The sequence below is a fragment of the Rhodnius prolixus genome, unplaced genomic scaffold (assembly GCF_049639745.1).
Source record: "Rhodnius prolixus isolate KJV_2025 unplaced genomic scaffold, Rpr scaffold_3, whole genome shotgun sequence".
In the NCBI taxonomy this organism is placed as follows: Eukaryota; Metazoa; Arthropoda; class Insecta; order Hemiptera; family Reduviidae; genus Rhodnius; species Rhodnius prolixus.
This window is the reverse complement of record NW_027411603.1, coordinates 17,348,430-17,367,560: the sequence shown is the minus strand read 5'-3', so window position 1 is coordinate 17,367,560 and position 19,131 is coordinate 17,348,430. Positions and strand designations below refer to the sequence as shown.

Sequence of the window (19,131 nt, the reverse complement as noted above, 5' to 3'; positions counted from 1 at the left end):
TACTGACTAATACTACAGGACTAATGTTTATTGTATGCCAGTTTGATTTCATCCTTAGGCTAGGATATATTTCGGAAGCCAAGTTCCCTGGAGAACTGGCAATTATTATTTTTTTTTATATGAGTCACGTTTTAAATATCCTTCAATCTCATTTTTTTCCTTGTAATAAACTTGCAGAAGCTTACTCGTTCCAACGTACACTGGTTTCGACCATCATTACTTGGCATTTTGATAATCTCACTTACGGCCAATGAGGGCGTAGAAAGCTGCAAATGAAAAACAATGTCTCTAATCTTCATGATTTGAGTCTTAGGTAGCCAAACAACGAAGTTACAGTTTCCTAGATTGTTTTACATTCCTTACAGCTCGTTTATTCTGATAAAATTTGTTTATTCGGAGCTCTTGATAGTGCATGGGATTAATTTTGAATGATGATAAGCTAGATCTAGACTTCTAAGCCATGCCTTAGTCTGAAAGCTCGTGAGGAGAGACTCACTGTTATCTTGAATACAATCCGTGGTCTTACACTTTGTTCTGTCAGACGATTACAACTCGCCCATTTTCTTTCACTCAATTCATGAAAAGCAAATGGTTTGTTAAATTGGCCTTGCACAAAACCCCTTTCAAAATAAATGGCCTATATTATTTAGAAATTTAGTATGCAGAAGAAGAAAAAAATCCAGTTGCTAATGCTTTATATCTCTAGAATTATCTACAAAATGAAATTTATGAGACAGTTGCAGATTTAGAAAGCACATCACAGAAATATTCAACGAAGATTTTTAAATCCTGGTGATTTTTTTTTAAACTGGCAAAGAATGTCAACAAAATGCTGTAAAATTTGTTTAACATTTGTTTTCCATTACAAAATTGTAAATAATGTGAAATAAAATGGGATATCGGATAAAAATAAGGAAAGTGTGTAGCATATAAACAAGGAAATTGCAGCATGACTTGTATACATTTGAAATATAAAATATGGAGTAACTACGCATGACATTCTCTCGATGTTTTGGCTGGAAGAAGAAATTTTTAAATTTATATTTATATAAACTGGCGCTGAACTTGAGTTGATGAGAATGAGAGAATTTTGCGAAAATTAACTGAGATAAGTAAATTTAAAATTTGAAGAGTGGGAATCGTTATGGGCAATAGTGGGGAGCTCACTGGCGGTTCCTTGTATGGACGGGCAGAGTGGCTTTGGGTGAGAGCCAGCTTGGCTTCGCCTCAAACATCATACGCCACAGCCACTTATTAATGCTACACTGCTACTTCCCTTTAACGCGTCCAAATTCATTTCTTCCAACAACTACCAAAATATGGTTTAGTAAATATAAAATAATCAGAAATAAACCTAATATTTACGCTCTAAGAACCTTTCAAAATGAAAATTTCAAGTTGAATTTGAAGTAACTGAAAAAACCAGAATGTTATCAGATCTACTCTAATGCAACTACATTTTCTGTAACCCTCAAATTCATATTTCACTAGCATAGTTTCCTATCACTTATTTGAAACACTTCACTATAATTAGTTGTATAGAAGTTCGAACCCACTCGAACACACGATAGAGCAGGGATGGCGAACCTTTTTGAGACGTGGGTCAAATTTTGTTCATTTTCTTTTTTAGTACTAGCTCTTGGGTCACTAATGCCCATTTGCACAAGAGTTAAGTTTAAAAATTTTAAACTGAATATTTTCAAAACTAAACATCTTTAAAATTCAGTTAGCTTAACGGGTAAAACGTGACGAAACAAGTAGCTATGGAAGCCTCTTTTTACAAACATAACTGAACAAAACCTTACAAAAGTGTGTTTTATCTGAAGAAAAATCTAAATATGGTTATTTGCTTTGGGTTGTAGATTTTTTTTTAATAAACAAAATATGAGTAAAATTATACATTTTATTTGATATTTTGTAAACACTTTTGCTTTATTTTAAATACTATAAAAGCATCTGCATTTTAGAACTGTAACGATCAAACTAAAGGTTATAGATAGCATTTAAATTGCTTTTGTGTCAATGCGTGATTGAAAAAAATACAGATAGAATATAAATTATCCACACAATTATTAGAAAATCTAAATCAAACCCGCGTAAAAAAAAACAAATGGTTGCCTAGCAATTGTGGGTCAGTAAAAAAGCTTGCGCGGGTCATAGGTTCGCTATCACTGCGATAGAGGACGATTTCCTGTAGGTATCCTTTACAGTGCAATGTTTGCTTTCATAACTAAGTGTGTTAGGTTACTGAGAATTAGATATGTTTCAGATTTTTGTATTTGGGGAAAATATACAACTTGCTTGAGATTACCGTATGAGATTATCTTTCGATTGCACTTACCAGATGTTTTTGTAACTTTCTCACACTCCTAATAATCTGAGATGGTGGAGATTTATGACTTTGAATTTTCAACAGTAATATCAGCTTTGAGCTCGTTTGCGCTGGGAGTCTGTTTTGATGCGCTGCCAGCATCCGGATGGTGTTTTACAGAGAACATTCTCTATTAGCGGGCAGTAAGCAGTAAGTAGAGCTTCTAGGAATAAGAGGTTGATGTCATAAATAATGCCTACCCAGTACTCTTTCGAAATACGAGAGTTGCGTAAAAATTTGGATAGCCGTACAAAATAAAGGAATTAGGGTAATTGCTTAGAAAACATATAAGAAGATAGTATTTATTTCAATAATCCCGTAACCTACGAAAAAGTAAAAAGAAAATCAAAGAACGCTATTGAAAAAAACAGAAAATATCGTTTTAGAAATCGTCTTTAATAGAATTGTCGGATTTCGGCTCAAAATATTAGTAAGAAAAGCGACAGTAGAATCAAAATTAAATTCCAATCTTGAGTTTTATGAACTTTTTGAGATATTCTGAACACAATCACCCAGAACGAGGCGCTAACAACTTTTTCTTTCCATATTCAGAGGACCACTATACAACTTAGCTTTAGGGTATTCGCTTTTTTACTTTTGGATACCATGACATCTTTCTATCTTTCCTGAGTGAGATGTAACCAAACATTTTGGCTGTCCAGTAGATTGGATTTTTTCAGTTATGATCTTTCTATACATAAGTTCACAAATCAAATTAGCAAACCTGGAATACTATTCTAAGAAATCTATTTAAACAATTTTCAAACAAAAAACAAATTTAGTATTTATTAAAGTTGTTTAAATCCCTTTATACTGCAGAAGATTTGTACTTAAGTTAGCGAGAACTCTTGGAAGTAATGAAGTGCACGGATATGCCTCAAATCAATCCGAAATAAATTTGTATAACGTTTCAAATGTGTGATTAGACCACAAAACATCGCTCAAGTAAAACTTGGAGAAATATCCTATGTTTTCCAAGTTATTTCGTTCACACACATTCAAACGATTAACAGATCGTTTCCCTTTCAGCAATGTAGAAAGTGGTAACTTCCTGGGCAATGGCTAAGAAATGGGGCCGCTATCTTAATGCATACCGGCAGGTAACATGCGTGCTGTGACGACACGAACTCCCTCCCTAGTAACGTTCTACTGCACACGGATCAGAGAGCACAGAAACACACACGTGATGTGTGTGTGTGTGCTTAGTAAAAGCAGGTGTTCCGGAAATGTATTTCCGTTTATTAGCTGGCCCTATGTTTTATAATAATTGCGTACTGGGAGAGACGCTATACTAGACATTCAACATTGTCTATATTTACACGACTCATCCATTGTTCATTGTCTATTATGGTGGGTAATTAATAATATTCATTCATTAGATAGTAGCTGACGTAACTGCTACTGCTGGTAGATTTTAGCGAACTATTAGCTCTAGCTAACCTATCACCTGCAAACTGCAGCTCACATCCTGGCATTCGTTTGCAAATTCTCACTATGGAACGACATTTGAATGAACATTATGTTCCCTTGTTGATTCAATTATATTTAAAGATATACTGAAAGGCCCTCTAGTGACATACGACTATTTAACTTATGGAAAGAAATGTTTGTGGGACAATTAAGTTTTGTACATTTTAAGCTAATTTCTCGCAAAAAATCACAAGCAGCAAACATCAATAAATTTACGATAATATGTAGAACGAATCTCTTCTCACAATTCTACAGGAAATTTTTTTGCAGAAAGAAACCTTTATAGTAATTCCTAGAGGACCAGGAATTATTCTTACTTTAGTGAGGAAGAATTTATGACTTTGAGGAATCAAGACTTGAACAGTCAAGGAATAGAAGAATAGATGGACTGCCACTCTTGGAATTGAGTGTTTAGTTAGACAGTTCCAGATCTTTTGCCTAAAAGTATTTAAAAGGCGTGGAAAAAATTGGGAGATCCCTAGAAATTTTCAACCCTTTTGCTAATTCACATTAATTTGTATCATTCGAATGTATTACATTAAACTCGGCCATTAGCGTATAAAGTTAGAATATTGTTTATTGTTAATGTCACATCTTCATCTAGTGTTGTCTATTCATAACGTTCATTCCAACATGTCTGAGAATTACAATTTTGTGTCATTCCAATTTCCTTAAAACTTGCTAATTTTTTGAACTTGTTCATTCTTCAACTGTATCTGAGGAGAGTAGTAAAAGTTTTGCGTGAGAATACGATTTTATTCATAAACCTACATTTTCTTGTTCCTTGATCAAATAACCATCACCTAAGACAGTGATGGCGAACCTATGACCCGAGGGTCAGACACTGACCCGCGAAAGCTTTTTCTCTGACCCACAATTTCTAGGCAACCATTTGTTTGTTTAGGCGGGTTGATATAGATTTTCTAATTGTGTGCGATAATTTATATTCTATCTGTATTTTTTTTCAATCATGCATTGACACAATGCTATCTATAACCTTTAGTTTGATCATTACAGTTCTAAAACGCAAATGACGACAAATGCTTTTGTAGTATTTGAATAAAGCAAAAGTGTTTACAAAATATCAAATAAAATGTATAATTTTACTCATATTTTGTTTGTTAAAAAAATCGACAACCCAAAGCAAATAACCATATTTAGATTTGTCTTCAGATAAAACACACTTTTGTTCAGGTTTTGTTCAGTTATGTTTGTAAAAAGAGACTTCCACAGCACTTGTTTCGTCACGTTTACCCCTTTAAGCCAACTGAATTTTAAAGATGTTTAGTTTTGAAAATATTTAGTTTAAAATTATTAAACTTAACTCTTGTGCAAATGGGCATTAGTGACCCAAGAGCTAGTACTAAAAAAAAAAAATGAACAAAATTTGACCCACGTCTCAAAAAGGTTCGCCAACCCTGACCTAAAAGAAAAAACAATAAATAAGAAAATGTAAACTAAACCTCAACTTAGTACACAACAAAAAGAAAGAACAAACTTTGTGGAAATGGATTTATTAAAAAAAGCGGTTAAATTTAAAAAATTAGCTCACAGAGTTCATAGAACTCAAGTGTATTTATCTGGCGACAAATAAACATTAACATCTAGAAATAGAAAGATAAGTATGAAGAAGATGGATAATCTGATGGTTTAACACTCGGCGTTGGGTACGAAAATATCATTAGAGCGGGAGCAAGAAGATGGTGCTGTTTGTGGGACAGTCAGGGGCCAAAGGAGCTGCCCCTAGTAAGTCGCTTCATCCTAGGTGCAATGGGTGGAACGGTTGCTATTTTTGTGTAATAATAATAAGCTCCACCCCACCATGCCCCTGATGAGCTCATCGTCTCGTCCTCATCTTTCTTTTGAACTTAATCACTTCTCTCTTATTTTACTGCCATCATCTTTTCACTTCCTCTAGAATTACAAAAACAGGAAAGAAATTATTATTTTTTACTAACTTTTAGTTCATTCTATTTATGGTGGAAAGTTCTTCAATTAGCTTTAAGAAAATTAATCTACGCTTCTGGATTGGGCGACTTTTCAGTTTTCTGGATTTGCTTCAACAAATCTATGAATGAGAAGACTGCATTTTTCATCCGAATGTCAGCAAATACTTGATTTATTCAAGTAAAGACTCGCCATAAAATATACACATGAAAGTTTGGTTGTAAAGTACTTAGTTTTTATAGAATTAATATGACTTATCTTCCGCACAATGCTGGTTACCATCTTACTTAATTTAATAATTAAATATAAACTTGACATTTTCTTCTGTACCCTTTATTTTGGCATTAAAGTAAATAAAAAATTAAGTTTTTTTTTTTTTCTTTAACTTTAAGCAAGGTCAATTTATAAACTAAAAGTTGGCAAGTTTTACAAACATTTTTGTCTTCTCTCCATTTTAGTGGCAATTCATAAATTAAAATTATTTAAAATATTAACTTTTCTAAACAATGTCATATAAATACTACCGTTTAAATTTTAAAAATTTTGACAAATATCTGTCGCAATTTGTCAGTAAACTGATTTTATAATTAAAAATGGTCTCTGTAAGTAGGAAAAACTTATAAGTTCATATGTTCAGCGTTCTACTCAGGATTGTAGACGCCATAACTGTATTGTAAGCAGATCTTTACTTTATAGCCATTAATTTAAACAAGTAATTATGGGCAGTAGTAATTCTATAAATAAAATCTGATTTTTTCAGTAGCTTCAATCCTCGATCTCACTCTACTGGTACCCATAACTTGGAAAATGTAAAATTACTTTGCATTTAGGGGACTTGATGTTAAGTTCATTATATTCCTTTAATTTACAGAAGCGACACAATTAGAGTTATGAACACATGACATTTGTAAGGAAGCTATTGTTACAAGTACTTGGGTTTTTCTTTGAATAATGTTTCTTGATTTTTACTTAGCTGCGCTGACAGATAGATTGTATTAGAAGGGCGGTTCCACCAAAAAGGGGAAGAAACGCAGGCAATCCAAAATGCCCATTGTTCCCCGCCCGCCCCTTATCTCATCAGAGATACCGGGGCTTTAAAACAACAAATCCGGCTAAAGGTTGCCAGATGCCAGTACAATAAACCAATAAAGTAGTAACAGGGTGCACTGAATAAACCTAGAAAGTTCTGGTAAAGATAACCAGATGCTGCAATCTCCGGTAGGGAGACATTTGACCTTCCGAAGACGAGAAATCTAGTTTTAGAATAAATGGGACACACTTCTACAAAGTGCCGCACAGTTTCATCGGACTCACCACAGCCAGCACAAATTGGCGACTGGGTAAGCCCTGCATTTGAAAAGATGGTACGCTAAATTCGCATGTCCATTCAACAACACCTGAACCAATTGGCGCATCCGGGACCTGTTAAAACCAACTATAGCCGTTTTTGGCAGGCCAAGAATTTCTTTAGCCTGACGGCAGTCAGCTCGGGATCTCCACCGTTTCCGATGTTCCTTCAAAACCCGACTGTTGCACCTCTGTTCTACAACGTCGTTAGGATACAGGGATAATGGGCTGAGGAGTCCATTGTTATCATCTCTTTAGAAATGAATTGAATATATCAACAATTATTAGGCCACCAACGAAATACTCGTAACTAAATCAAACTTCCATATACCTGTTTTCTTGCAACTGGGAAGTACAGCTTTAGTAGAGCAAAGAAACGTCTTTCAGGCAAGATATTTGATATTCTATCAATGCTTTAAACATCACTTTCTACTGGAGGTGCCACATTGAAACTGGACATTTTAGAAAGACTCCCAACTTAGTCTGAACCACAATTAATGACTACAATAATACAAAAGCTTACTGCTAAAATCTCATTAAATTTTGTACTTCACTTAAATGTATTGTATTGTTTTTTTGTAGAGATTTTTTGATTTTACTATCAATAATTAGACAATAACTGACTGCCGCGTAAATTTGCAGCCATTCCCAAACAATCTGTAATCTGTTAGAACAGATAATAAATAAAAAAGTTGTAAACTCTCTTCGTCCAGCTTCCAGCAAACTTATAATTTAACAAAAAAAAAACACGACAATTTATAAAATTTAACCCAATTCACAAACCGAGCGTACAGAATTAAGAGAAAGTAGTAGCTTAAGATGTAATTGATAACTAAATATATTATACAATAAATAAGTATAGAAGGATTAACATAGTTTTTTGTATAATATAATGCAGAAAAGAAGAAGTTGTTTCAATCTGGACTCGGCTCTGTTCAGGGGGAAGATGACATAAATAAACAGGTAACTAACAAACAAGTTCGAAGAAGCTAACTCAGTGGAAGCTGTTTCCTCATCTCCCGTATCATTTACTCTGATGTTTAAAAGATAAATTCTACTCTTTCATGTATAACATCAAATAAATAAGATTTGTAACTAATTCTATGCAAAAAAATCTCGTTATCAAAAAAAAATCAGGAAATAAAACAATATTGTGCATAATAATTCAAGTTGGAAAGCTATAGAGACATATTAAATTGAGTCTAACTTTTAGAGGAGAAGAACATATTTGCTTGATTTTATAGCAGCGGTTAGATTTACCGTGATTTGCGGTAGACTAGTTGGCAATCTATCCAAACTCAACGCCTGCGGTTCTAAATTCTTCAAATAAAGAATTTGAAACAAAATTTAGAATAATAAATCAATTTGAAACAAGTAAAAATTTGATTAACTATCTCAAAATGTAATTTTGAAGTTTTGAGTTTTCGCCAGAAGTTTTCCAAGTCTCAAGTGAGACAAAAAGTACACCGGATAGTGCTGAAAGAAGAAATGATATAAGAAGAGATAATTTAAGGGCCAGATGCTGGGTTCGAACTCGCGATTTCCGCGTTAGAAACCAGTATACACTAACCACCCAGCTAAACATTTATTATCGCTAGTATTGGGCGAGTGTCTACATTTTAATGCGCCCATTGCTAATAATTGTAAAGCAGGACTAATTTGAAATATTGGTAATTATTACAGAAAAGTAATTATTTTGCGTATATGGGTAAGGTCCACGCAAATTCACTGTCACCTCTAGATTGTCCAGAAATATAGTTAAGTTCAATTTTTGTAAATTGATTTAATTCTAGCAGTACATCACTCAGAAACTCATTTACATATACATTAGTAACAAAATGCTAGAAACCCTCCTCAGGCCCAGCACAAACTTTTGATAAGATTCTTATTCTTACTTTCTAAAAAGGAAGGAAGTGAAACTAAGTTACAAATTTAAAACAAAGCTGAACTGAAATTCTGAAAGATTGGTAAAACCACAATTTTTGTCCAAAATTAAAATTATAGTAGAAAATGTCGCATAACATTTGGCAGGTGAAAGTAGAAAGGTAATTTTACTGAAAATAAAAACCACAAAAAGGAAAGCAAAAAACTAGTTGATCTGTCAAATGTCACCTTGTTTATTTAATTTGTATTATTTAATAATGTTTGAAACCAAGAAGTAATATCTATTTATTGCTTTAATGGACTTTATTAAAGATATTTATCAAAAGATACTTATTGCGCGTTTTCATCACTTTTATACATTTAAAATTTGTAAGGATAGAAACACTAAAAAGGAACACCTTTCCTTGATTACAAAAACAATGTGTCTGTGGAGCATGTGTGAACTGAAAGTTAGGTGTAAGAAGAAACAATTGCATACATTTTAAAACTTCCTTTGTTACGCTTGGTTTGCCTTTAAACTGAAGTCAATGTTATTGTGGTGAATGGTAGATTCGGCTTTAAATTTATGTTCTTTCACACACATACTCCTTACCAATCAAACAACCACTATTGTTTGCCTTAATATAAAACTAAAGTTTACAACAACTCGTAAATTAAGCAAAAGTAATTATAAGTAATGTTCCTCTGTTTCTCTCCATATTTAATTACCATTCAATTTTTTTGAATTTGGCTACTTTTTAAATACAAGTATTTTTTATTATTATTTGTTTTATACTTTGATGTTTTTATTTTGCCTATTTTACAGTTTGAACAAAGCTTTTACACACATACATATGTAATTCTAACACATTTAGATTGAATTTTGGTTGAATGAAATTATTCAATGACTATGAAAACACTGATGTAAATTATTTTGCAAATTTTACTTTGTCGGGGAATTATAAGTTCAGTACAAAGCAGATGTTAAAGAAGAGATCGGGAGTACACAATAAAGTTTGGGTTTTTGGGTATCTTTACTAATTCTATATATGTAACAGAATGGGTCGTCGAACTTTAATTTTTTTTACCGGCAAGTTTATTTGCATTTTCGTATCTTGATGTAATGGAATACAATCGACAACTCCGTGGTACATACAGCCACTGAGTTTTTAAAACTTAAAAATAATTTGTTGGCAAACTTTTTTTTTTTTTCACTTTATTTGTATATTTACAACTGCAACAATTGTTGCATCAAGTAAATTTGATCTTTCCTGGTTCAGTTCTCTTGTAATGACATGGTTAGAGCAATCACCCACTGGTGAAACTCTTTCACAATGATTTAATCACAACAGATCTCTAGGCCATTTTCGCTTCAAGCGACGTGGAGGATTGTCGGGAAGGTGAGGAGAGGAGAGTTGTTGGACAAGAGGATTAGGATGGAGAGAGAGCTAGGAGGCTTTGAAATTTGCGGTAGCGAGACTTTATTAGGTCAGTGACAAAAAGGGATGTGAAGGTCGGTGTGTATTGTAAGGTTAGAAATGTAGTATGGAGCATTCAGGATTTTCCATAGGATTTTAGACTGTAGTGTCTGCAGGCATTTGGAGTTAGAAGATTTGGTTGAGCCCCACACTTCTGCTCCGTATGTCCATATGGGTCTTAACAGGGTCTTGTAAATAGTCAGTTTGTGATTCACGTCGAGTTTGGATCTGCGCTCAAGTAGTCTACTAGTCGAGTATGTGGTTTCCACGTGAGTCTCTTGTCAATATACAGTCCTAAGTATCGTACTACGTCAGCTGGAGGAATCGTTACACCGTTCAGTTGAACTGGTGGACTCGCAGATTTTCTTAAAGTAAACGTAACGTGTACTGACTTTTGTTCATTAATTTTAATTTTCCATTTTCGGAACCAGGTTTCGAGAAGCTTTAAGTGAGTTTGAATGTTCTGAGTGGCTTGCACCGGATCGGAGTGAGATGAAAGAATAGCAGTATCATCAGCGAATGTTGAAACTATTGTATTTTGGGAAAGAGGTAAGTCAGCAGTGTATGTTAGAAAAAGGAAAGGGCCCAGTATGCTTCCTTGAGGGACACCAGCTTTTATGGGTATAAAGGACGAGAGGGCCTGCCCTTGACGAACGCGGCAGTACCGATCGGTTAAATAAGATTTTAAGATCAAATAGTAGGTGAAAGGAAGATGATTTTTAAGTTTGTGCAGTAAGCCCGAGTGCCAGACCCGATCAAACTTTAAAATCTGTTTCAACCTTCATTAGTGGCAATATCATCGTAATAAACAATGTTTGTAAAAAAAATGAAAGGTCACACATATGTTACTTATTTTTAAGCAACATATGGGATTCCAATTTCAGTAAATTTTTTGTAAAAAAATTAATTATTTCATAAATTATTTAAATTATTAAAAATTTCAAGTAAACAATCTCTCCAATTAATTAAACCAGCGCTAAGAGGAATGTGTGAGGAAAAGGAAATCGCTGGTTTGGTAAAAGAATTAGCATGCCGCTTGCAAACGTTACCAACTCAAGAACCTACTTGTTATCCAAGTTTTTTGGATGAGAAAAGGCCACGATTTCTTCCAGACCCTGATAAGGTACCGCTAATCACTCATGCATCTGTTTACGAAATACGACCTACCAATGAAATGAAAGCAATGAAAAAAGGTAGCAGTAGCCCGGATGTGGTTTATGTAAGGATAAATTCAGTACATAATCCGCACGCATCTCCACCGTGGTATCACCCTTGCGATCCACGTTTCCAAAAAGAGAAAGCTAGAAGGGAAATTAAAGAGGATATATGGCCAACACCAACAATAAATCTATGCCAGATGCCAGCTGTGGATATGACGAAAATAGGTAAACAGAATAAAGAATTGGATTGTGTATGCAGTGAAAAAAGCAAGGATATAAAATTATGTCAATGGAAAGAACAACCGTACATGACTGCCGAGGAAAAAGATGAAAAGTTTCTCTGCAGCGCTGTTAAATAGTTTTATCAACATTTTTGGATACTTTATTTTTATTCTTCTTGACTAGTAGTGAATATTCCAATAAACTTATTTCTTGTAGTTTAGTTTTATTTTATTTTAGCATAATTTTGTATAACCAAAGGATAGAATAAGTAACCTCAACTTTCTCCGAATGACTATTCTGGTAGTTGAAGAAGTGCGCATGATTCTATTGACAACTGCTATTGACAACTATTGACAATTGTTATTATTTGGTTAAATCTATTTCTGTCAAAGAAATCTTATTAAAGGAGAGATTTACAGTAACGGGAGCCCCCCCCAATTGAAATGTAATAAAAATATTATTGAAAATACATTCGCAATGGAGCTTCAAATTTGTACTTAATGCGCCTGGAAGCAAGACTCCAAAAAAAAAAAAATAGTTTATCCAGGAAGTACCGTCAGAGCACTTTTGAATAGGAAGTAATGGCTTCCTATTCATAGAAAAGTAACAAGAAAGCGATCTTTCAAGTTCAAAGTTTGTCAAATTTAAAGGAAACTCAAAGAAAATTACCAAGATAATTAATTTTAGCTACTCTCACTGCCAGAATTTCAATGAGGAAACTTCAGAAATGACATTTGAAATCCATAGCATCGAAATTTAGAGGCTCAGCTGAAATTATGGTGGACAGCAGAGGTCACTTTAGATTTGTTAATGAAGACATTATAAAACTTTTATTTAAATTGTGGACTGAAATGTGGGCGTGAAAATGAGAATCGGATTGACAGCTTCTTTTATTGGCCCCAATCAACAGAACTCCTCTCGACTCCAATTTCGTAGACCCTAGTAGCCAATCAAGTAAAGTATTTTATAATTTATTTTTTTTTTTGTAAATACCTAATTGTATACAATTTTAAACAGTTGTTATTGGGGTTGTATAGTGACAGATTAGTATAAATTTAAAATTAATCATATGGAATCTAATTAGGCAAATAAAATTTTATTTTATCAGTGTAATTTAAACAAAATTTTTATGTTCCGAAAACTGAATAAATTTTATGTCAAATTTACGTAATTTTGGTTTAAAGCCTAGCAAGGTAAAAATTATTTGTATACAAGCACTCATAATTAAAACTTTGAATATTCTTAAGCAAAATGTCTGGCCAACACGATATCTGCAGTATACCGATGGGTAAACCAGTTCCAACTACCCTGAAGGACATGAGTAAATGTGATTTGTTTCATGGCAAAGAGCTTAAACATGAACCACAGTCACATTCATGCATGCAGCCAAAACAGGACCCATGTGCACCAGCGCATAATGAGTATATTTGCCATATGATGGGCGAAAGGCGGCAACATTATCTAAATGAAGTAAAAAAGATTTTAGATAGAATGGATACAATGGAATGTCCACAAAAGAGCGATGTTGAAGCAATAGCCGGTTGTGGTGGGCAAATTTTAGGAGAGAAACCAATGCTTAAATATCCTGGATACCTTGATAAGGATAGTCCTAAGTTTAGAAGACCATTTTATGCGCCTCTAATAAGTAGTGTACCGGTGAAAGAATTACGGCCAACCGATCAATTGAGCAAGCATAAAGGAGAGAGTAGTGAAATCCTAGAATATGTGGACGTAGAGGACCCTTCAGTGAAACCGTGCAATCCTTGGGCATTACCCAGACAAAAGTCATTCGAATTGAAAAATAGTATCATGCTGAAAGGATGCGATTGTCATAAACATAACGGGCTGCAAGATAATTGCGAAAGAAGTGAATGTAGAGGATCGCCCGAATGTTTGACACAACCATTGCCAACATGTGGACCAAGTTATAGTCAAGTGGCGCCTCCACACCAACGGCCAGTGAATGATATGGTCAGAGAGGCGGTTAACGCACGAGTGGCTAGCACAAATAAAACTTATTGCTGTTGTTCCTCTAAAGGAGAACCCAAATATAAAAACATTGGAGGTAAACAATATCCAGACTGTAACCATGCCGGCGGACCAGGATCTTTTGTCTGTTATAAATGTAAACAATAATATTGTTCGGCGTTAGTTTTACATTCAATAAATACAATCAATCCACTGAAAAATATTTATAAAAAGCGCTTTCATGGATTTACTTTTCAATGTCAATAATTTTTTGGAGTTTGTATTATTTTTAATGTCACAAAAATGGCACGGATTTACTTTGATGTCCACCTAATAAAACATTCCACTTTCTTCTATTTTCAACTATTCTAATCATTATAATCGTAAATGCTGAGATCTATATACAGGAATCAATAAGTAAAAATCATATGCAAAACAGTCAAAAGTTTTTCCGATTCATTTGATTTAAATTTTTTACTTAATATTTACAGATTTCAAAATTAAGTTATTCTAAATATCTACTCTGTTTTGACGTTTTTCAGAAACCCCATAAATCTATTTTATGGGTAATGAGTTAAAAAAAAAGGTTTCAAAAAACTAGTATAAACAAAGTAGAAAATAACTTCCAGGCATTAGGAAGTATGATAATTTGTACGATGATTGCACGATGCTTGCTGGATACAGAATTTAAACTTTTGGGAAAGTAAACATTAAACTGGTTATTACAATATGAGTAGACAGACAAATTGTGAGATGTACTTTTTCGGCAAAATTAACTCTTTTGTTGTTCCACGTGTTGGCTAACTATAGACGCTTTTTTTTAAAGGAACTTTAGGAGTAAAAAGTTTAATTTTTTACTATCATATCAACTTCAAATTTCTGGTTGTAGAATTGTTACTGATATAAAATTACGCTCTCACTCTTGAGGCTCTAAGAAGCTTTTAGCATCTGTATGACCACAGCAAGCTAGCAATAGTTATTACAAGAATTACATTTATTTTAAAACAATATTGAAATTGTTTCCAAACCGTCTTCTAGTATTTTTTTTTGTTACAAAACTAAAAATCTAGTCCGTTAAAAGGTATAGCTAGTGTTAACGGAGTTTTTTAGAGTACTACGATCAACATCGATCTATCGCGACCCCTAATAAGAAATTTATGATTAATAAGTAGTAGTTATGAACTAATTATTATTTAGAAACAGTGGAACTTTTTTACCATTTCATACTTTTATATTTATTATTTACAAGAAAAAAAAATGGAAATGATGATTAATTGATTACTGTATTCTGCCAAAGAAGTAGCGTAGAGTTAGTTTTGCAAAATAAGAGAGTAAAAAAAAGAGTAAAAATAGAAAAATACGCGCTAAGGGAAGACAAACTACGAACAAGGTTGTACGGAAACATTAGACATTTATAATACGATGACAAGAAAGTTTAGTTTTTTTGTAAACAGGTATTTTGTCACAAAAAAAAAATGTTACGCTTGAGAGAACAATGTCATGCTACAACTACATCATTACAAATTTAAGTTAATTATATTTTGGATAAATTTAACTTAAGTTTTAATTAAAAAGTGAATGATTGGCATTTTATTTTTATTTCTGTTTTTTTTTTCATTCATTACAGAAATATATTATGCATCTGTCCTACCTTAAGTTGTACCTTCTTTTAATGACTAGTACTCTTACCTGAAACAAAAAAAACAAACAAATTTTTTAATATTTTAATGTTTTAAATATTAATAATTTTATATTAAGTGACACCTTCAGATTTTATATTAAGTGACACCTTCAGAGTATCGTTTCTGTTGCGTACACTGTCTTCCGTTTTCGAAGAAACTAATACTTTATGGCACATAAAAAGTATCATTTGTGTAATTTTATAACGAAAGGTAAAATACATTTAGGATGGAAGATTTGCGAGGAATCGGTCAAATAAAACAACTCATCTTTTTGCCAACGTTTCGACAAATATATTGTCCTCTTCTGGGCCTGGATATTACAAATACAAGAGCCAGAAATGGAGAATGCCCTTAGTTTCTGTAACTCAACCAACCCGCAGAGTAGTGCTGCACGAGACCGAGACGAGGCGAGACTTTATGCAGTCTCGATCTCGGTCTCGGTCTCGGTCGCTTAAATCTCGGTCTCGGTCTCGGTCTCGTCGAGATATCTCGGTCTCGGTCTCGGACTAGTCGATATATCTCGGTTTTTTGAATTTTTGTTTAAGTATTAAAAATGGTTTGCTATTAATAATCTTTTCAAAAAATGTTATTATTTTCTAATAATTATTTTAATTTATATATTGGTAATGAAAATGTGTGTAAAAGAAGACAACTACTTACACTTCAATGCATCATATATTACTATTACTGTTATATATCTTTATATAATTTCAAAAAGATGTTTAAAACGCGCCAAATGAAAGACCCAAATAACATATCTGCCTCCTATAACAAGTCGATTCGTGAAATAAAAAATACACCTCCCAACAAACTTCCCGCTCTATTAGTTATGGCTGTTGGTGAAGATAAAGAATCTGATGATTCACCTTTTGACGACGACGACGACTGCATCAATATTTTTGCACCATTTGCTCAAAAATCGGCAAATATCACCGAAGCATGGAAGACAGAAATAATTAATTATACCAAATTAGACCAAGCACCAGTAGATGTTGACATTTTAGAATGGTGGAAAACACTTGAGAATTCCTTCAAAAATTTGTCTAGAATGGCGAAAGATATTTTTAGTATCTGTGCAACTTCAGTGCCATCTGAAAGATTATTTTCGCAAGCTGCGTTGATAATGACTAATAAAAGATCTTCTCTAACTTCTGACTCAGTAAAAGCTCTTTTATGTATCAATGCTTGGGCAAAGAGTATCTTAAAAACGAAAATTTGTGGCAATATTTTTTAGATGCATAGATAGTCTTTTTTTTCAAATTCACTAATTCTAAAATATAATTCAAATAATATCTAAGTTCAAAGTATTAGATTATTAATTGTGAAATTTATGAAATTGAATGAATGAATGATATGAATAGTGAAATTTAGTGAATTTATGTAAAAATTAGGTAATTCGAAGGAGGCGCTAGGGTAGCCGAGCGGTGCGAGACCTGCGAAGCTAATGTGTATTGTGGTACTGGATTCGATTCCCGGTCTTAGGCCTTGGATTTTATTTAATGGTTGATAAAAGAAATTCACAGTAAAGTTTGTTTGCTAGTCGCCTCCGTCCAAGACACCTAATTTAAAGCCCCGCCTGAAAAAATAGGCGATTACTTTACTTTGCTTACTTTACTTATGTAATTCGAAGTCAAATAGATCTAGTAATATTGAACATATATAATAAAGTCGTATCTTTTAATAATTAATTCAATACCCGTAATGATTATTTATTAATAAAGAACACAATTTTATAATTTTGTAGCTAAAAATTAATATTTGAAAAACCGAGACGAGACCGAGATTTCTCGACGAGATATATATCATGTCTCGATCTCGGTCTCGGTCTCGGTTGCTCAAGTCTCGTCTCGGTCTCGGTTGCTCAAGTCTCGTCTCGGTCTCGGTTGCTCAAGTCTCGTCTCGGTCTCGGTCTCGGCACCGAGATTTGTCTCGTTTCTCGTGCAGCACTACCGCAGAGCCATGTAAGTTTCAATACTTATAAAGAATTTAGTGTATTTTAGTGTTTATTTTTGTATTACTGAGTTTTACTGTTTTTTCTATGTTACTGACTCTGTAAATTGTTTTGTATTTGTAATGTCCAGGCCCTGAAGAGGACAATATATTTGTCGAAACGTTGGCAAAAAAAAACGAGTTGTTGTATTTGACCGATTCCTCGCAAATCTTCCATCCTAAGTTTAACAATTTGCGGTCACGAAAACTATATATTCGTAAAATACATTCTTGGCTGAATCTTAAAAAGAATTCGAAATTGACTAAATTTAGAAGTATACATACATTAGTACTCTCATTGGTTGATAAATTACTCTATAAATACTTATTATTTTATTTATTTATTTGTTTCCTTCAACAATGGTGATATCTTGGCTCGAATTTCACTTCCTCCAACTTCTATAAAGAAGTGTAGTGATCAAATAAAATTTCCCAAATTGCAATTTTCACCTCAAATACCACATGGATTCGTTCACATGTGCCTACATGATTTTGAGACATGTGATGAGAAACAAAAAAGTTTTACTTTCCCTGTTTCTCTAACATTTCAGCAGTATCATCAGCAAAGGATGTTATTTGAATGCAGAGATATATCTGCGGTACATAAGGAATGAAGAAGAGGTCCTAGGATGCTGCCCTGGGGAACACCAACTCCGGCTACTTCTAAATTCAATTTTATCTTTATTTTGATTTGTATTTCTGCAGATGATTTTGGCCAAATACATAATCACATTTTCTTTCAAAGTGAAGTAAAGTTTAAATTATGTTCCCCAATATATTACGTGTTAATGTGACCCACATACCACCAGATTTTTATTTTTTTTTTGCACTCGATTCAATTTAGAATACCAAGGAATTCGGGGGATATTTTTGTGCGCACGTGTGTGTATGTGGTGTGGGTGGGCGGGTGAGTGGTATTTATGTCATTTGTTGATTTTACAATCATTTTCAAAGAGCTCTAGATTTTAAAGTTACTTTCTTTCTTTTGGAATGGATTTTATTTTTATGGATTTGAAGAAAAGTACTATTTTTTTGTTATTTTTTCTCAGTTTGAGAATTGAAAACAAACACGATCTTGATAATAATGCATTGGATCAATTAAATATGATCCAATAAAAAGTATATAATAATGTTTAAGTCTGAAAAGATTAAATCATAAAATTATGTTATTATTATGAATATAATATAATATATTATTATATATATTATTATTATATATATTCAATATATTATTGAATGCAATAGATTACATTAATTTTCTTAATTCAGTTTTTTCAATTCAATTTTTTCCCTTACTTCTAAGTTTGCTTTAGAAAATCCTGAATCCGTAAAAGGAGTTTTTACAAATTGTTCTTTTAGTGTATTATTTATATTTAACCAGTGTACAACAGAACTCTTATAACTAGAAAATTCAGAAAAAGTTCATTTCGATGAAACATTACCAGAGAATCTTATGAGTTTTATAAGAAAGTTTTTAAAAATTTCAAACTTTGTACAGTGATTACAATCTCTTAAATTTCAACATTTAATTGAAACATTTTTTCAGAAAATTCGTGTAAGATTATTTCTGAGAGTAGAGAATAGGTTGATTTCTTTTAAAGTAACGTGACAATTATTAAATACAACTCAAAGTT

General features: G+C 33.1%; 2 protein-coding genes across 7 annotated transcripts in view; one reads left to right on the top strand and one right to left on the bottom strand.

Moving 5' to 3' along the window:
- The window catches only part of tmod (tropomodulin), a 120,505-nt gene that overhangs the window by 66,400 nt on the left and 34,974 nt on the right, over positions 1-19,131 (bottom strand). The window lies entirely within an intron of this gene.
- LOC141453765 (uncharacterized) lies at positions 13,110-14,189 on the top strand. Its single transcript, XM_074127351.1, has one exon. It carries the CDS (start codon positions 13,110-13,112, stop codon positions 13,992-13,994), a length of 885 nt encoding a protein of 294 aa, XP_073983452.1. The 3' UTR covers positions 13,995-14,189.